The sequence below is a fragment of the Botryllus schlosseri genome, chromosome 5 (genome assembly GCF_051294905.1).
Source record: "Botryllus schlosseri isolate E-star chromosome 5, Bs_hap1, whole genome shotgun sequence".
Taxonomy (NCBI): Eukaryota; Metazoa; Chordata; class Ascidiacea; order Stolidobranchia; family Styelidae; genus Botryllus; species Botryllus schlosseri.
The window spans coordinates 20,280,320-20,300,587 of NC_137240.1; the positions used below are offsets into that span (position 1 = coordinate 20,280,320).

The window sequence follows — 20,268 nt, forward strand, 5'->3', positions numbered from 1 at the left end:
TTCGACCCAAGCAGCAACGCTACACTCAAAATATTTTTATTTTGTCAAGTGAAAAGGAGCGTTTGGTTATACTTACATCAATTTTACAACCAGAGGATATATTTGCTCTGTCACAATATTATGGTATAATTCCAAAAGATGCATCAATTTGTGACTGCATCGCTAAGAGGCATATTGGTTCTTTGTTCCTATATGGAGCTGAATTGTAATTTGCAAATAATGTCCAATTCGATCTATATGTCAGGGGTGGCCGACCTTTTCCGCCAAAAGGCCACATGACTGACATGAGATTTACGAACCATTGCTCGAGGAATTTGAATGTTGATAACCTTTTTTCTAGTCGTCCGATAGGAACGAACCGAATTAGGTAACATTGAAAACGAGACTTATGATATGAATAAGCTTCAAAATTGATAACAATTATGTCATGAAAACTGCGTGTGCGTTGTACAGGGTGCAGTCATGCCCTGGTTTCTCGATGCACGAAATTTTTTCAAGGTAAAGAATGAATTCGATCGATAAATATCTTGCTTGCATATATTGGGAATCGACTATGAATAGCAATGGGCTCATTTGGCAAGGGCAGGATGATTTGGCGTTTTAGACATAGCAATATCGACGGTTTCGGTGAGCATGCCTCAGTCATTTTGTGCAAATGTCTCATCGCCGACGTTCTGGCTTCGAGGGCACAAGCGAAGTCGCATGTTGAATGACACGTTATCCCCTAATTGCGAGTATAGTTGGATTCAATTCTGTAAATTACGCGTATATATAATTTCCAGGAGCGGTCTCAATACTAAATGCAAGGAATGTGACAATAAATCATGCGAAGTGCTATGAAAAATTTCAGTCACTTAAATCTGCAACGGAATATTCTACTTTATGGTCATATACGAAGATCTGCGACGAATTTGGCTGGCTCTGGATACGCCAATGCGTCGAAAATGATGTTTTATTAAGCATCAAATTTCGCGATCACGGTCGGGCTAATCAAATTTTGGTTGGCCTGCAATTTTACCTGCTGTTATAGCTAATTTCGAGAACTACCCCGCAGGCCATACAAAACCTTCTCAGCCTGCGGGTCACGGTTTTGCCGTCCTGATCTGTATCGTAACAGTGATTGATGGTACATAAAAATCCATTCATAGTTAATATTAGTAATGGAAAGATATAGGCCTACCTTTGAAAGCAATTGTTTTCGTGATAAAGAAGTCGGAGTCGAAGTGATGGTCATTTTCAAAAACCCCGAGTCCGACTCCAGTCATTTTTTTCCACGACTTCGACTCCGACTCCAGCAACTATAGTTTTCACGACTCCGACTCCGAAAAGGAAGTGAAGGTTGGAAAGGCTGCAATAACCTACCCTAATCATAGACATCTTGTGAAACCTATTAGCAACTGCTGAAAGTGTGCGATCACATCACCAACAGAAACCTGTATCGATCCTGAGCCATGTATCAATCATGAAAGTGCCCAGTGTGATTAATGGTGCTTTGGTCCCTGTTTCGGCCCCCAAACTGCACCAGCGGTTTTCCAAAATTGGTTGCTTTTCGCAATGTCTTGCCTACAATGCGATTATTGCTTATGATCAATAGTTCACGTCCGGAAGAGAGAATATAAGTGGAGGTACAGCTAACAGATGAATGATTGTCGAATGATTCATTTCATGTTGCGTTGATTGTATGTAGTCTAAATACCGAGGTTGTAGCGCATCTTTAGAGATTAATGTTTGTCCTGAAGCAGTGGTTCTTAACCTCTTTTCGTGCAGCACCCCCATTTCCAAAATTGTCCAGATCTGGCGCCACATATATTTTAAGGACGGTAGTAAAACAAGTGGTGAACGTTCTAAGTCAAGTCGGTCTTTTCGGGTTGGGACTTCTCTATTGGGAATAGCTTGAATCGCATCCGAGGCTCACTCGACGAATTAACGCTATTGTAATTGTGTCTGCTATATTCGGGATCAAATCAAGGTTGTTATAACAACACTCAGGTACGGGCTCATACCATCTGGTCGATCACCTTTAAAATGGTTGTGTATTCCAAACAAAGCTACCCACATTATAAAACGTTCGTGTAAGGTTGCGGGTCACAACACTAAACAGCTTCATCCTTCATGATACGATAAAGAATTAGTCTGAAGATTTAATTTTGTAGCTGTCAAATACAAATGTATTTTACCAAACAGCTTCAAAGTATCATGAATTAACAAAGGGTTTTCACTGTCACTCTTACAAGTGGTCCAGCGCCCTTTTATTCGAGTTCGACACGCTGTTCGCTGAGGGATAAAATACCTAGTTCGAAACATTTTGTGAAAAAACGAGGTAGTGTGATGGGAGTACTGTAACGGGGAATAGGAGATCTAAAATTAGAAAAATTAGTTCTAATTATAAGAAACCACTGCATACATGGAAACCTGATGCAAACATTTTCAGCATATATGTCGCGCATATTAGCCTACAACGGAAAATTTCGAGATTCGACACATGTTGTCAAATGTTAATTTGGAATGAGAACTCGGGGATTCAGGATACAGAACTGTTGTTCTACTACATTACGACATGTCCCTATACTGTACCCTCTAATGCAACGCCATTTGCCTTTAGCGCCCCCTACACTGCCCCTGAGCGTTACCACCCCTTCAAAATCCAGCTCGCACCCTAGGGGCGCTGGCGATAAGACGAAGAAATACTGTCGCAAAATAACCTCTGAAATCAGAAATAACGGATTTTTTTAATGTTGCTGCGTGGACTGAAACCATAGGTTCTATAAGCTGAACAGAAAATTCATTTACATTCAAGCCTAATCAATGATCATTAATATGCCACGATTACGAAGCCCAGAGGTAGGCTACCTCGTTATCCAGATTCAAAATAAACTCAATGTGTCAAATTATGCCGGAACAATTGAAGTCAATAAACCTTCTTTGTTAGCATTGTCACAATACGCATCGCACCAGTGGTTCTCAGAATGGGGGCGTGAAAGCATCTGAAGAGGACGCGAAGCTGCAGTCAACTGAAAAAAATCGCACTTCGCGCGATTTACCTTCAGTTCATAGTTATTGCTCAGTGTATATTCCGAACTTCGTGTTTGAGAATTCTCTCATCAGTACTCATAACCTTCCATGCCATCAAACCATCCGCTGGGATTGCAAATTTTCTGGTTGAATTTTGTGATATGACGAACAGGGGGGCGTGAAATTTTTCACTATGATAAAGGTGGGCGAGTCTAAAAAAGTTTTGAGATCCCCTGCACTACATGGTGAGTGCTGAAATTCAAAGAAGGTTTGGAGCAATAAATATTTGTTGACTGAAGTCAAGGTTGAACCGGTCCTTCTAGTAGTTCGTGTCGATTAGGTTGCAGTTTTTAAGGAAGATAATTTGAGTCGGTCTTATGACAAAAACACAAACACATACATTCGGTCAAGGGAGAATTTCAGAAGAACTGCCACCCTCGATCCACAACAGCACAGTGCTTGGAAGGCAGCGACCAACTCGAAAAGCTGTGTAATATCCCAATATCATAATATTGTCTTGATAGAAAAACGCGGATAGGGGCGCATAGAGATTTGAAGAGAGTTTAAGAGGTATCATGTTTAAAATTGTTTCGAAATATGACGGAAAATTAATCCTATTTTTGGTGATTAACTCTCATTTTCTCATTTCATAATATCAACACATCCACTGAGCAGCATTTATTGACAGTGTAAATCAGAGGTGGTCAGTAACGAAGTACTTCTACTTTTTCGAAGTACTCAGGTAGTTTTCCTCGACTTCTGGTACTTACTCAAGTAGAACTGAATTCCACTACTTCTATTTCTACTTCATAATATTTTGTGATCTACTTACTTACTTTTAGCTATTTTCAGTTTGTCAAGTAGAAGTAGTTTAATCCTCCAATCAGGAAGATAGCCTGAGAAATTCGGGCTATTTTCACGGAGTATGGACATTTAATTTTCATAAAAGTTGAGTTGAGCCCAGAATTTTCGTCGCGCTTCGCGCGCAGTGAAGTGGTAGTAACTAGTATGATTTTACCAAAGTATCGGTGAACATAATTTAGGTAGCGGATTGGCGTGGTTCCGTTCACACCGCATTATCGCCCTTCGCCATATCAAGTATTTCATCACAGTATATATGGCTTATCATAACGTTTGAAACTAATGTTTCGCAATCTAGCATTTACTTATCATATTGTAATCAAGCTGTCCATGGCGTGTCCTAATCTGGAAAAGTGGACTCTGACTTTTTTTAGTTTTAGACCTGTTTTAGCATACCAACCTTCGAAACTTTCTGGACTAAAGACATTATAAATACATGTTCCATTTTTAGATTTAGATTTCACTTTCAATTCCCAGTACCATATATTTTGATTTCTAATTTATATCAGTTCTTTTGTCTGGATAACGTGCATGTTGAAGTATAAAAACAAGTGTAGTAATGTCTTCAATTTCCAGAAATGAAGCTACACAATATAGCATTTTAACGTGTTTACACAGTATCCAATACAACATCTCCGTATTGCTCTTCGACTAAACTACAGGCCTTATAATATGGGGGAGTGCGCAGTACCATAATATTTTCTAAAACGTGCTTTTTGAGTACACAGAGGATTAGTATCGCACTTCCATATCAATACTATCATTTTCATCTCATGATGTGGACGAATGCATAGCGAAAATTGGAGACCTGCCTGCTGGTATGCATCAATATAGATCATGCTCCTCACCTTTCGCATAGCTCAATTTGCACTTTTTACTATCCATGTGAACGAATTACGATCGTTTTCACAACTACTTACTTACTTGAGTACTTTTAAAGTCAGTAGATTCTACTTCTACTTCAAGTAGTGTTGGGATGACTCGAGTCATGACTTGACTCGAGTCCCCTTTTTCGTATGACTTGACTTGACTCGAGTCACTTTGCTAAAATGACTTGACTTGACTTGATTCGGCGTATCAAAAATGTGGATTGACTCGTGACTCGGAGCAAAATTGACGAGTCAATTTCAAGTCATCAAGTAATTGGTATCGATAAAAATCATTGTATCATGCATATGGTCGGATTGCTCGCGAAACGCTCGTGTAACCCGTGAGAGCGACTAATCATTCAACGATCGTGCGTATCACTGCGCCTTCATTGTTCTTTCCCAAATAAATTGACCGCAAACGAAGTGGTCGAAGCTTACAGCTTACGATCTCGTAAACTAGTATAGTAAAGTAATTTAATAGGAAAATGTATATTTCTGTTTTCTGTTCTTACCTTAACCAAACCTCTTGGTTTATTGAAATTGACTTCGAATATATTTTATATAGTCATCAACCATTGGCGCAGGCTCGAATGTATAGTGCATCTTATCAATTCGTTTCTCTATTCTCTATTTTGGCTGGTAACTATAAATTGAAGCTATGCAATTACTTACGTAGTTTAGCAGTTCTACGTAGATGTGAGCGATACAGCGTCTTCTTGCGTGTATATTTAACTCTATATTCGTTCATTGGTTCAGAATCAATGACCACTCAATCTGTATTTCAGACAGCCAGCAAAATGTAATGACATAATTATGCCTCATACTTCGAAAAGCCAACTTGACTTGAATTGTGACTTGACTCGTGACTTGACTCGACTTGACTCGACTTGACTCGACTTGACTCGACTTGACTCGACTTGACTCGACTTGACTCGACTTGACTCGACTTGACTCGACTTGACTCGACTTGACTCGACTTGACTCGACTTGACTCGACTTGACTCGACTTGACTCGACTTGACTCGACTTGACTCGACTTGACTCGAGTCACCTCCAAAAATCGAGTGACTTGACTTGACTCGAGTCACCTTCGAAAATCGATTGACTTGACTTGACTCGAGTCAAAATGTGCAATGACTCGAAATGACTCGTGACTCGAAGGTAGTGACTTGATCCCAACACTGACTTCAAGTAGTTTTAGGTTGCTCATTGAAGAAGTACTTCCACTCGTACTTGAGTAGATTTTTTCGTCGCTACTTCTACTTCTACTTGAGTAGCATTCTTGACTACTTTGACCACCTCTGAGTGTAATACACTGCTTCCAATTTAGAAATAAAATAAATGCGCTGGGGAAGACAACTCATTCATTTTACTCGGCCGCCAACGTATTTTCTGCTTCTCATTTGACCCGCGGAGACAAATAATTGTCCACCCCTGGTATAACTTGTTTATGGGGTAATATCGATAGCAAGTATAGAAACCCGTTTTACAGTCTGTTCTATATCGATGTAGCAGACGTCAGAAGCAGAATACATTGTCTGGCCTCGACCTATAGGCGTTAGCTTATATTCCCATGCAAGTCCTCGCCGAAATTGTTGGCAAAGTGACGGAAATATTGGTTTTGTGAGAGTATTGTAGCATATGATTGATTCAGTTGATACATTTGGTGAAGTTTGAGAAAAGTCAGCATGTACTTCAGTAGTTTTTTAAACTTTGGGTTGGGTGAACGCTAAGTAGTTTTAAGAGACTGCAAGTGTTTCATTTAAATACCAAAAAATAGCCGCCTGTGCTTAAACGAATAATTATTTATTAGGCCACTGGCAGTGTGCAAGACAAGACATAGCGAGAGACGACCATTATTTTCTACTATGGTTGTAAGTCCAAATTTCGGAAAAGCGCTGGTGAAATTTGGGGGACTGTTTCCGTCCCCAGGACACATTAAATAAAACACTGTGCGTCAGCACTGTGGCATATTGTGGCCTGAGTCGTCGCTAGGTATCGTATACAAGGTGTATTGTTATATCATTTCAGCTTTGCGTGACTGATTCCAAAGGCGACGCCAAGTCGTTTCGACATCCTCCTATCTTTTTACTGTATCGCATTTTTGTGGTGTATTGAACTGATATAAATTGCTAATAAACCGAACTGAGCTAAAATGCAGGTTTAGAAAGAGCAGTATGACGTCTCGTGGCGTCATAAGGTTCACGTTCGCGTTCACACAAAAAGTTTCAAAATTGTTCTCGTTTACACGAGCCTGAACCTTTTCCGGGTTCACACCATCCTCATCAGGGTATAATCAGGGTTACTATCCCAGCAAATACTCGATCTCCAGTTGACTTCCTGCGGAATAGCCGCAGGGCGCCCAGCGTTACTTCCCTGGAGTGGATTTGTCGACTACTAGAAGCGTCCTAAACACTTCCTGAGTTGGTCTACTATGGACGTGAAACGACTCCATATGGACTCATCGGATCTGCTGTGAACGTGACGTGACTCCCTATGGATGCGTCAGACCTACTGTGGACGTGACGTGACTTCCCATGGATATGTCATTTACCACCGGTTCTATTCCTCAGGATTACCATATCAGGACTCCCTGTGGAGACCGCTTTATCATCTCCATGATGACCGCCTCTACACCTGATGCAATTGCATGGAATTCAACATCATATAAACTAACGAACTGTTTATATTGGGATACTGGAAAACGACAATTGCAAAATACAAGTACAATGAACTATGAACTAATGAACTATTACTTGTTAACAAAGTTCAGGCTTACATGAAAAATCGATCAGGGAATCACTACGAATGAATGTGTCAGTGGGATTTTGTATATAACAGCAAGTTCTAAGTCAATTTCAAATTACCATTACAAACATTTCAATTGAAGTGCATCATGAAATTAGAAATAAACGTGTCACATTAATGTGAAAAAAATACAACTGCGAATACAACTAAAACAGGCAAAAGCATGGAACAATCATAAGTAATAATTTACATTGCATATTATAATATCATGCATCATTTGCACCGCACCATGTTAAGAGCGCGAGCGCGTATTCGCAATAAACTTGGTTGCAACAACAGTTTTCATCTTGGTCCTTGTTTTGCCTGAAACATATACAACAATGTCAGCAAATCATTTGTAGAGCTGACATAGCACATGAAATTTGCGTCAGAGCTTCAATTTATATTTCCTCATGCATTAATTGTGATATGTCTTGTGATCCGCTACTTCTACTTGTGCTGAGTGATAATTTATGACGATACTACCATGTCTACTTGAGTGCAGTGAGCTTCTGACGTTGTGATACGGAGTATGCAACCCGTCAATCAAATTAAATTGTGGAAACACCTCAACTCCATACTTCAGTACTTTCCAGAACCTCTACCTAAAATAGTTTTGATAAGCCGTGTATATCGCGGCTTGAGTGCTTGAACCCGAGTAGAAATACATTGCGTTACTCTTACTTCTACTAGACTACTGATGCTACAAATATTTCTAATTGAGTGCTGAAAATGATTACTTTCCCTATATCTGTTTAAAAGCATACAACTACGACATTCCACAAGTCTCCATATTTTGACCATGTCGACACTTGGAAGTAGTTTGATGTCTTGTAAATCGCTATCTATACTATTTAGCACTGTACTAATGATGAATACTTTGACCACCTTTATTTGGAAGTTACCACCTACTACAACTAGGGCTTGCCACGAATCTGAATAGAGTAACGATAAGTCGAAACAGATGATCTTTTCGGGTACATAAATTGTACTCAACAAGAATTAGAATTCCGATTCTAAGTACCAATGCGAGGCCTAAAAACATCGATTGGTCATATCGCAGAACACGGCACATGTGGGACGTAGCTACGCACGATCGTGTGAATGACAAATGTATTGTCTCAAAGTTCAATAAAATAGGAATTATCTTGAATCTAAAAAATATTCTTCGATGTGATGTAGAGCTGGTATTCATTTTCTTTGAAGTCGCATACGAGATAGATATTTCAACTTTCCCTTGTTCATAATGTTGTCACACCATATAGAGCAGAGGTTTCCAATTCAAATGTGGTCGCGGGTCAATTTCCGGATTTTTGACGACGCAGCAAAATAGGGATATTCAATGTATAATTTCCAAGTAGGCCTTATTTGACGGGAGCTTGCTGACAGGCATTCCACAAACATCTCGAGAATGTAATTTACTATTGTATTATTCACGTTTGACACAAAAATCACATTTTGAATGCCTACGCAAAACCTCAACCAAATCTACTTTTTAAAACTTATTATTTGTGCACTTTTCAGAACTGCATTGTCTAGTAGATTTGACGCAACTTTAAAGTTGTTACCTCTAGGTGTGTATAGATCCATAACATTACATCTACTTCAGTTCAAAAGATGATTACTTTCACAACCTCTGGTTTCCATGAAGTGTATTCAATTTTTTATACCTTCAATGTTTTTTGACTTTTTCCTGAGGATGACGCAGCACCGATTTCGCAGCGTTGCTTGTTCCATGTGGCAGTAGTTCTTCCGAACGTTTTCGGTTCCAGTCAACAAGACATTCTTTGTACAGTGTTCTTGACGTTGTTGAAAATTATCAATTGAAGACATTGCCGATCTAAATAATCAAAATTATTATAATGATTGTAGTGAAGCCATTTGTCAAGAAGCCAAGCCAGGAATCTAGAATATCCTGTAAAAAAAACAAAGACAATGAAGTTCAAGCTGGACTATTCCCACATTCTACTCACTATAATGACTAATCAATAGGGCTGAGCACATTGGTATGGTTACTCAAATCTCGAACGAATATCAATTCTTATGATTCGAGCCAAGTATGTGACTATTTTCAAGACAGCCTACTGAAATTACACGCTCTTTGCCACTATAAGAATGCAGTTGATAATAAAATTATAGTTTCACCCAGCACGTTTGTGCAGCCCAATTGCGAACCACCGTCAATAGTATATTTCTGCATCATCGATGACACTTTCTTCAGGGTAATAAATTGCTAATTATTGAACAATCATAAATCATCATATATAGTTTGTAACTTCAACTTACATAATTCAACATCTTGATCCATGAACAATGCACCGCCTTCCTCTGGAGTTTAGAACTACATAACATTGCCTGTTCAATATCTAGTCTCCTGGTAGAATTGAAGGAACTTTGTATACACAAAAACAGATATGTCCCATCCATATAGTAAGAATCCATTGGGTAAGGTTGTGAGTTGGTAACATAAGGTTGTGTATTCTTATCGACGGCAAGATGACCATGAGCAATCAGCCTTCCTTAGGGCCCATCCATAGCCTACTTTGTTAATACTGCTGCAATATAGGCAATGTTTCCGTGTAGGGGAGATGTGGTACCGATGGATTACTGGGACCGAAAATACTTGAAAAGTTGTCCATGATAATTTCATGATTAGACTCAGTGAATTTGTCTACAATTACATGCTGACAGAATCTTTCCTCACATGCAAAAAAATTCGACCTTTATGAGTTATGGGGTCTGTGACGAATGATTTACGTTTTAGGGGGTGTAAAGTAAATTTGGATCTACATTTGCATTTTTCTATATCACCTTCAAGACTAACAAACCCGCCATAAGTTCTGATGTGAAGTGTAGGGCTTGTATAAGGGTATATAATGGCACATATTTTTTGAATCAATACCATCCTCGAGTGGACTATTATCAAGTCAATTGCAATATTTATGGGGTGGGGGACCTATGGTACCATAGCCAAATCAAGCAAAATAGATAGACCAACTAATCACTTAACAACAGAAACTCGCCTACATATATAGGCTGTAAATCATAGTTACCTGTGGTGTTTTATCGCTATTACGAGGTATTTGAAGATCAAAATGTCGATTTGCGGGTAATATGTATGTGGCATTAGTTTTGTAAGCTTAGGCGCAAATCAAAACATGATTTTATGCCAACATTTGAGTTGATATAATCTATTTAATTCTTGAAGGTCTTGAAGAAACATTCTTCATTGGCTTGCTGTAGCTTAGCTTATAGTACACAACAAAACAAGGTAACAAATTTGAGTTTTTGAGCGTATGTCTCATAGGTCCCATGGTCGTGTGCCTTTGGACCCACCGGGTGGGGACCGATGACACGTTCGAGCAACAAACTTTAAACGTTTATGAATATTTTTGGAAAAGGCGGATATTCATGTGAATGTCCGCGATAGGTAGAGCTTGTATCGAAGTGTTGAGACAGCAAAAGATCTGCTTTTCTCGGCCGAAGATTTGAGGGCCAGAGATCATTTTGCAATTTTTGATCCATCGGTACCACATCTCCCCTATATAAACTAATATTGAAAGTTATAATCAAGCATTAAAAGTATGCACGGAGGCCGTGCCAACATTGCGGTAACATTGGCAACAACCCGTCCGCACCAGGCCATGAACATTTTAAGTTTATTGAGTTTATAATTGGTTTAGTGTTGGAGTATCCTTTGATCAGAGCGAGGTTAAAGATGGGCTAACCAACTATTATAATAAATATAAATATAAACCAATATTGCCATAAATTCTTACATGTTCACTAAAAGCCTCAATTATTCTATTACCGCTATTATTGATGGTTATATACTGTTGTGGACACAAAAATACGAAAATGGATGTTAATGTTATGCTACAATCTTCATGCATCCACAAATTCAGCAATCTCAGATTCCATAAAGTGAACATTCCACATTTCCATTATGTTACATACCGTTTCAAAATTCAGTATATACCCAGCAAACACTCGATTTCCAGTTGACTTCCTGTGGAATAGCCGCAGGGCGCCCAGCGTTACTTCCCTGGAGTGGATTTGTCGACTACTAGAAGCGTCCAAAACACTTCCTGAGTTGGTCTACTATGGACGTGAAGTGACTCCATATGGACTCATTGGATCTGCTGTGAACGTGACGTGACTCCCTATGGATGCGTCAGACCTACTGTGGACGTGACGTGACTCCCTATGGATATGTCATTTACCACCTGTTCTATTCCTCAGGATTACCATATCAGGACTCCAATTCACACCTGGTGCAATTACATGGAATTCAACATCATATAAACTAACGAACTTTTTATATTGGGTTACTGAAAAACGACAATTGCAAAATACAAGTACAACATTAACTAATGAACTATTTCTTGTTAACAAAGTTCAGGCTTACGTGAAAAATCGATCAGGAAATCACTACGAATAAATGTGTCAGTGGGATTTTGTATATAACAGCAAGTTCTAAGTCAATTTTAAAATACCATTACAAACATTTCAATTGAAGTGCATCATGAAATTAGAAATAAACGTGTCACATGACTTTGAAAAAGTACAAATGCTAATACAACTAAAACAGGGAAAAGCATGGAGCAATCATAAGTAATAATTTACATTGCATATTATAAAACGATGGATCATTTGCACCGCATCATGTTAAGAGCGCGAGCGCGTATTCGCAATAAACTTGGTTGCAACACCAGTTTTCTTCTTGGTCTTTGTTTTGCCTGAAACATATACAACAATGTCAGCAAATCATTTGTAGAGCAACTCTGCTGACATAGCACATGAAATTTCTATTTCCTCATGCATTAATTGTGATATGTCTTGTGATCCGCTACTTCTACTTGTGCTGAGTGATAATTTATGACGATACTACCATGTCTACTCGAGTGCGGGGAGCTTCTGACGTTGTGATACGGAGTATGCAACCCGTCAATCAAATTAAATTGTGGAAACACCTCAAGTACATACTTCAGTACTTTCCAGAACTTCTACTTTACCTAAAATAGTTTTGATAAGCCGTGTATATCGCTGCTTGAGTGCTTGAACCCGAGTAGAAATACATTGCGTTACTCTTACTTGTACTAAAATACTGACGCTACAAATATTTCTAATTGAGTGCTGAAAATGATTACTTTCCCTATCTCTGGTTAAAAGCATACAACTACGACATTCCTCAAGTCTCCATATTTTGACCGTGTCGACACTTGAAAGTAGTTTGATGTCTTGTAAATCGCAATTTATACTATTTAGTACGGTACTAACGATGAATACTTTGACCACCTTCATTTGGAACTTACCACCTACTATAACTAGGGCTTGCCACGAAGCTGAATAGAGTAACGATAAGTCGAAACAGATGATCTTTTCGGGTACATAAATTGTACTCAACAAGAATTAGAATTCCGATTCCATGTACCACTGCGAGGCCTAAAAACATCGATTGGTCATATCGCAGAACACGGCACATGTAGGACGTAGCTATGCACGATCGTGTGAATGACAAATGTATTGTCTCAAAGTACAATAAAATAGGAATTATTTTAAATCTAAAAAACATTCTTTGATATGATGTAGAGTCGGTATTCATTTTCTTTGAAGTCGCATACGAGATCGATATTTCAACTTTTCCTTGTTCATAATGTTGTCACATCATATAGAGCAGAGGCTTCAAATTCAAATGGGGTCGCAGGTCAATTTCAGGATTTTTGACGACGCAGCAAGATAGGGATATTCAATGTATAATTTCCATGTAGGCGGGAGCTTGCAGACAGGCATTCCACAAACATTTCGAGAATGTAATTTACTATTGTATTATTCACGTTTGACACGAAAAAAATCACAGTTTTGAATATTTCAATAAAATTATTTTTGTGCTGGGCATAATTTGTTAAAATAATGAGTTATAGAGATAATGCAATAGGATGCATCATGACATCGTCAAACTCTGGGTTATAATATTGCAGTTGGTGGACCTTTGACGCGTCACAGTTTTATGTCGAGTATTTTAAAATCTACTGAAATTTGATCTGGTATCAGAGCATTTGAGCGGTGTAGCCTAAGCCGGGTTTTGATATAGTCGTGATAAGTAGGCTGTTGCTACTGTCATTACCGAAGTCAAATTAATTCAGAATTAGCTGTTGCCTTCGATTATTATTGAAACATATCAATAACAACTTTAGCCATAGTAATAGCATTGTTTCTTAGCCTTAGCGATCGCACCCTTCATGCTACCAATAAGATTTCTAGCAGCCCAAAATTTATCTTCAACACAATTTCTAATGGTACCTATATTAAAATCAGATAGTCAATTCACATAAAATTGCGCATAGCACAAGAACCACAGCATATAGGTCTAATCCCACGATGCATATCATACCCTCTGATGTGGTGCTTCGTACCACGAGAGGGTCTACGGGCCCTGGTTAAGAACCCCTGGGATAGAATAGAGCACAAAATCTTATTTTAGAACTTTTTACTTCATTTTGAAGTGAATTTTACAAGCCTGGTAAATGGCTAATTGTACAGCAGTTGAAATTCAAGGCGTTGCAACTATTTCAACTCCAGTGCAAACAATAATTACTTTGACCATCAACTATGATTAAACGCTAAGAAGGCCTACGCAACACCTCAACCAAATCTACTTTTTAAAACTTATTATTTGTATACTTTCCAGAACTGCATTATCTACTTCCATTTCGAGTAGATCTAACGCAACTTCAAAGTTGTTACCTCTAGGTGTGTATAAATCCATAATATTACATCTACTTCAGTTCAAAAGATGATTACTTTCACAGCCTCTAGTTTCCATGAAGTGTATTCAATGTTTTATACCTTCTGACTTTTTCCTGAGGATGACGCAGCAACGCTTGTTCCATGTGGATGTAGTTCTTGCGAACGTTTTCGGTTCCAGTCATTAAGACATTCTTCATACAGTGTTGTCGTTGTTGTTGAACACTATCAATTGAAGACATTGCCGATCTAAATAATCAAAATTATTATAATGTTTGTAGTGAAGCCATTTGTCAAGAAGCCAAGCCAGGAATCTAGAATATCCTTAAAAAAAACAAAGACAATGAAGCTCAAGCTGGACCATTCCCACATTCTACTCACTGAAATGACTAATCAGTAGGGCTGAGCACATTGGTATGGTTACTCAAATCTCGAATGAGCATCAATTCTTATGATTCGAGCCAAGTATGTGACTATTTTCAAGACAGCCTACTGAAATTACACGCTCTATGCCACTATAAGAATGCAGTTTATATTAAAATTATAGTTCCAACCCACTCAGCACGTTTTAGCAGCCCGATTGCGAACCAACGTCAATAGTATATTTCCACATCATCGATGGCATTTTTTTCAGGGTAATAAATTGCTAATTAATGAACAATCATAAATCATCATATATAGTTCGTAACTTCAACTTACATAATTCAACATCTTGATCCATGAACAATGCACCACTGCGGCGCCTTCCTCTGAAGTTTAGAACTATACATAACATTGCCTGTTCAATATCTAGTCTCCTGGTAGAAATGAAGTAACTTTGTATACACAAACACAGATATGTCCCATCCATATATAGTAAGAATCCATTGATAATAAGGTTGTGTTTTCTTATCGACGGCAAGATGACCATGAGCAATCAGCCTTCCTTAGGGCCCATCCATAGCCTACTTTTTTAATACTGCTGCAATGTAGGCAATGTTTCCGTGTATATATACTAATATCGAAAGTTATAATCAAGCAATAAAAGTATGCACGGAGGCCGTGCCAACATTGCGGTAACATTGCCAACAACCCGTCTGCACCAGGCCATGAACATGTTAAGTTTATAGAGTTTATAATTGGTTTAGTGTTGGAGTATCCTTTGATTAGAGCGAGGTTAAAGATGGGCTAACAAACTAATATAATGTTGTTCCTAAAATACCCTAAATATAAACCAATATTGCCATAAATTCTTACATGTTCACTGAAAGCCTCAATTATTTTACTAACGCTATTATAGATGGTTATATATACTGTTGTGGACACAAAAATACGAAAATGGATGGTAATGTGATGCTACATCTTCATGCATCCACAAATTCAGCAATCTCACATTCCATAAAGGAACATTCCACATTTCTATTAGCCTACATAACATTTCAAAATTCAGCATATACCGATATGTTATTAAATACCGGTACATTACTTTATGCGGCATCTGGTTTGCTGATTGGGTCCTGCAGTCCTAGGAAATCCTTGTTAAACTTTTCACAGGATGCACATGAAATGTCAAGTTATTGCTTGTGAGACATTATGCAACAGAGCACAATAAATCAGACTTCTATGATCAATACATTAGCCTATCATATAGTATCAAATTAACTACAAGTATTATCGGCTTGCATGAGTTACCGATTAGCAGCGGGTCGATCAATTTCGTCTTTAGGTGATATTACAGCCGTGTCACTATAATCATATAGTCGAATTCATTATATCGCATCAGCAGTTCATGATGATCGAGACTGCTGCTGTTTATTAAATTTAGCACTCAAATACCAAGCTTCCTGCCCTTCCGGTACTCATGATAGAGACATCTCACAATCCACGCTGTTAACGTTTCCCATTATGAACTAAACCATTACTGTGATAAATTCGTCCCTCCGCCATTGCTACATACGCTGATCAAATTGAATTACAACGCGCATGCGCGATGCTCGCCAAATAGAAGAAGGCAGGCTTCTGGTTTTATGGTTGGATGAATTTCAAGCAACAGGCGTGTTCGACTCCATTATCGAAATAGCCGAGAGGATTGCTTACTGCGTTGTTCCGTGATTGGAATAGTCATGACAATCCCATCATGACGATTATCAAGTTCTGATGTCGGAAGATTTCACATGCATTACGAGTATTTGCCCCTGATGTGGGCATTTTCGACCCAGTAATGTCACAATAAAATAAGCTACTGTGTCTCTGTATCGCACATTATATCGAGCCTCTTTAGCACTGTGCGACCGCAATGATCGATAGCCGGGCATGTGAAGTTCCACGCGATGGGAAAGTCATCACCATATCACCATTCACGGCTTCACTCCACTAGATTTCACTTATATCATGAGTGCATTCAACACGACTTATTTAGCATTGACTGCAGAATAATGCACATTTGAGTTCATAGAAACTATTTCCCAGTATAAGGACATCCAAATCAACTCCGGTGTAGGTGGCATCCAGGCATCACACTATTATGACATCCACTGGAATGGTCATTGGTGACTGGCATAGGAGAGCTCCAAAAGTTACTTCCTCTGGGGGTCACTTGGAGTTACATAATCGGACGTCAATTTGTGACTTACTGAGCAAGTCCTCAGTCACTAAAAGTGGGACGTGGGACGATTGGGCACAATTGTGGACGTACCCGTAAGTCCGTGGGAGATCGGGTGTTTGCTGGGTACCGATATGGTATAAAATACCGGTACATTACTTTATGCGGCATCTGGTTTGCTGATTGTATCCTGCTGTCCTGGGAAATCCTTGTAAAACTTTTCACAGGATGCACAGAAAATGTCAAGTTATTGCTTGTGAGACATTATGCAACAGAGCACAATAAATCAGACTTCCATTATCAATACATTATCATATAGTATCAAATGTACTACAAGAATTATAGGCTTGCATGAGTTACCGATTAACAGCGGGTCGATCAATTTCGTCTGTAGGTGAATTACAGCCGTGTCACTATAATCATATAGTCGAATTCATTATATCGCATCAGCAGTTCATGATGATCGAGACTGTTGCTATTTATTAAATATAGCACTCAAATACCAAGCTTCCTGCCCTTCCGGTACTCATGATAGAGACATCTCACAATCCACTCTATTAACGTTTCCAATTATGAACTAAACCATTACTGTGATAAATTCGTCCCTCCGCCATTGCTACATACGCTGATCAAATTGAATTACATGCGCATGCGCGATGCTCGCCAAATAGAAGAAGGCAGGTTTCTGGTTTTATGGTTGAATGAATTTCAAGCAACAGGCGTGTTCGACTCCATTATCGGAATAGAGGAGAGGATTGCATACTGCGTTGTTCCGTGATTCGAATAGTCATCACAATCCCATCATGACGATTATCAAGTTCTGATGTCGGAAGATTTCACATGCATTACGAGTATTTGCCCCTGAAGTGGGCATTTAAGACCCAGTAGTGTCACAATAAAATAAGCTGCTGTGTGTCTCTGTATCGCACATTATATCGAGCCTCTTTAGCACTGTGCGACCGCAATGATCGATAGCCGGGCTTGTGAAGTGCCACGCGATGGGAAAGTCATCAACATTCACGGCTTCACTCCACTAGATTTCACATGTATCACGAGTGTATTCACACAACTTATTTAGCATTGACTGCGGAATAATGCACATTTGAGTTCATAGAAAAGATTTCCCAGTAGGGCCATCCAAATCAACTCCTGTGTAGGTGGCATCCAGGCATCACACTATTATGACATCCACTGGAATGGTCATTGGTGACTGGCATAGGAGCACTCTAAAAGTTACTTCCTCTGGGGGTAACTTGGAGTTACATAATTGGACGTCAATTTGTGACTTCCTGAGCAAGTCCTCAGGCACTAAATGTGGGACGTGGGACGATTGGGCACAATTGTGGACGTACCAGTAAGTCTGTGGGAGATCGGGTGTTTGCTGGGTATGCGTCCTCCCTTTTTGCCATTCGTCCTTCTCTTTAGATTTTACAGCTAGGCGATCGTAAAGCCACAACTAAAACCGCCGTACATTACGCCAAATTTGGGATCTGGACGTTCGAGCGAGTGTTTCGGGAGTCGAGATGCACAAATGACCTATTGTTGTCAACACAGCAGTATTTCCTGTACAGATATTCAAGTTACCCGTTGTCTCTTCATATATTATAAATTCGTGATTTGTAAAAAGGATCTTCGGATATCAAAATATGGTGACCTTAGGTATAAGAGTATACCCAAGTTGCGTACCAAAGTCATACGTCCAATTGTAAATCCACAACATGAATTAAGTTAGTCGAGACGACATTGCTGCGAAGTATGACGCGTCAGTGACGGACCGATTGCATCGTACAACGTTTTTCAAAGATATATCGTCAAGTATAAATTTGTTGTAATAGAGCATATTGTAATTTATTTTCATGTTGGGATGGCAAAACATTGCTACTCTAATACTTTAATCGACGCCAATACGGTCTGTATTACGGCAATCTGTTCGGAATCGAATCGGCTGGTTACTCAATTGCATCAATGCAGTACCTGTACTGATGATAGATATTCAAATACTCACTAAACGTATAGATTAATAGATACAGGAAGAAAATGCATGTGAGATGTCTCTTTTCGGCAGATCTCTGTAAGAAGAAATACAAGTTCGAAGTGATCATCTCAGTAGTGGTCGCTTTCTTCTTTATTGTAATGCTGGCCTTGTTCGGAGTACAAGCCAGCTGGACTTTCGGAAACAGCACTCAGAATATTGGTACGTTGTTGCTAAGAAACTGATATCTATAACTCAAAATGTTTCAGGGCATTTTATTGTTTCGTGTTGAGATAGCATTGCTGCAACGGCGGCAAAAACGTGAAAAACGTCAATACATTCAAGAATCATATGCAACGTTATTGCTTAAAATCAACTATATGTTTGTACGATCCGTCCATGAAGAGTTAAGAGCCAGGCCATCCTTGAATATTTTATATATAGCAGAGGTCTCAAACTCAAATGTGATCGCGGGCAAATTTCCGAATTTTGATGAACCCACGGGCCGCATCATCAATAATAGGGATATCCAATGTATAATTTCCCAGTAGGCCATATTTGACGGCACCTTGCAGACAGGCATTTCACAAACATCGTGAAAATGTAATTTACTATTATATTATTTACGCTTGGCACGTAAAAATCACATTTTCAAATAATTGAATAAAATAGTTTTTGTGTCGGGCATAATTTGTTAAAATATTGAGTTATAGACATCATGCGAGAGGACGCATGGTGACATCGTAGAAGCTCTCAGGTTATTATATCGCAGCTATAGTGGGCCTTTGACGTGCCACAATTTTATGTATAATATTTTAGAATTTACTAGGGATTGATCTGATATCAGAGCATGTGAGCGGTGTAGCCTAATCGGGGTTTACAATATAGTCGTGATAAGTAGGCTAGGCTATTGTTACTGTCAGTGATAAAGTCAAATGAAACCAGCGTTAGATTTTCTTCGAATAAAATTGGAACAGATCAATAACAACAATAATTATTATTGTTCCATAGTAATAGCATTGTTTCTTAACCGATTTAGCGATCGTACTCCTTGTGCTTTCAATTAGATTCCCCGTGCCTCCTGTCCATTTTCAACACAATTGCTGATGATACCTATATAAATATCAGGAAGCCCATTCACATAAAATCGCGCATAGCGCGAAGAATATTTCACACATGAATAAATTGGCCCAGAAAATGTTTCACATCATATAGGTATATTTCAACAATGCATCTCATACTCCCTGATGTGGTGCTTCGTACCACAAATGGGCTACGGACCCCTGGTTAAGAACCCCTGGAATCGAAATGACCAATCGCCGAAGAACCCAATGGTGTCACAGCTGTGGAGCGTACCACCACCTCACTCGCCACCGAGAATAACATGGATAAAAAGAACAAACAAGACCCAGGATGTAACAAAGTATGCGTCACGGGGG

At 39.0% G+C, this 20,268-nt stretch overlaps 1 protein-coding gene and 1 long non-coding RNA gene across 4 annotated transcripts in view; one reads left to right on the plus strand and one right to left on the minus strand.

Moving 5' to 3' along the window:
* Window positions 1-20,268, plus strand: part of LOC145439845 (microfibril-associated glycoprotein 4-like) — a 532,879-nt gene that overhangs the window by 309,163 nt on the left and 203,448 nt on the right. Inside the window, exon 1 of one of the 2 annotated variants that reach the window (XM_080317495.1) lies at window positions 18,932-19,051. The exons of the other annotated variant lie outside the window; for it this stretch is intronic. Coding sequence (XP_080173621.1) covers window positions 18,991-19,051 — 61 coding nt within the window. The 5' untranslated portion in view covers window positions 18,932-18,990. Of the gene's footprint in view, window positions 1-18,931; window positions 19,052-20,268 lie in introns of those variants that run through there. 2 annotated transcript variants of the gene reach the window in all.
* Window positions 11,832-16,984, minus strand: LOC145439880 (uncharacterized). Of its 2 annotated transcripts, XR_013915377.1 has the most exons (3): window positions 14,976-16,984; window positions 14,379-14,525; window positions 11,832-12,268 (listed from the first exon to the last, which is right to left on the minus strand). It is a non-coding gene; the product is annotated as an uncharacterized LOC145439880 (long non-coding RNA). The 2 variants fall into 2 exon arrangements; XR_013915376.1 differs by having other exon boundaries at window positions 11,832-14,525.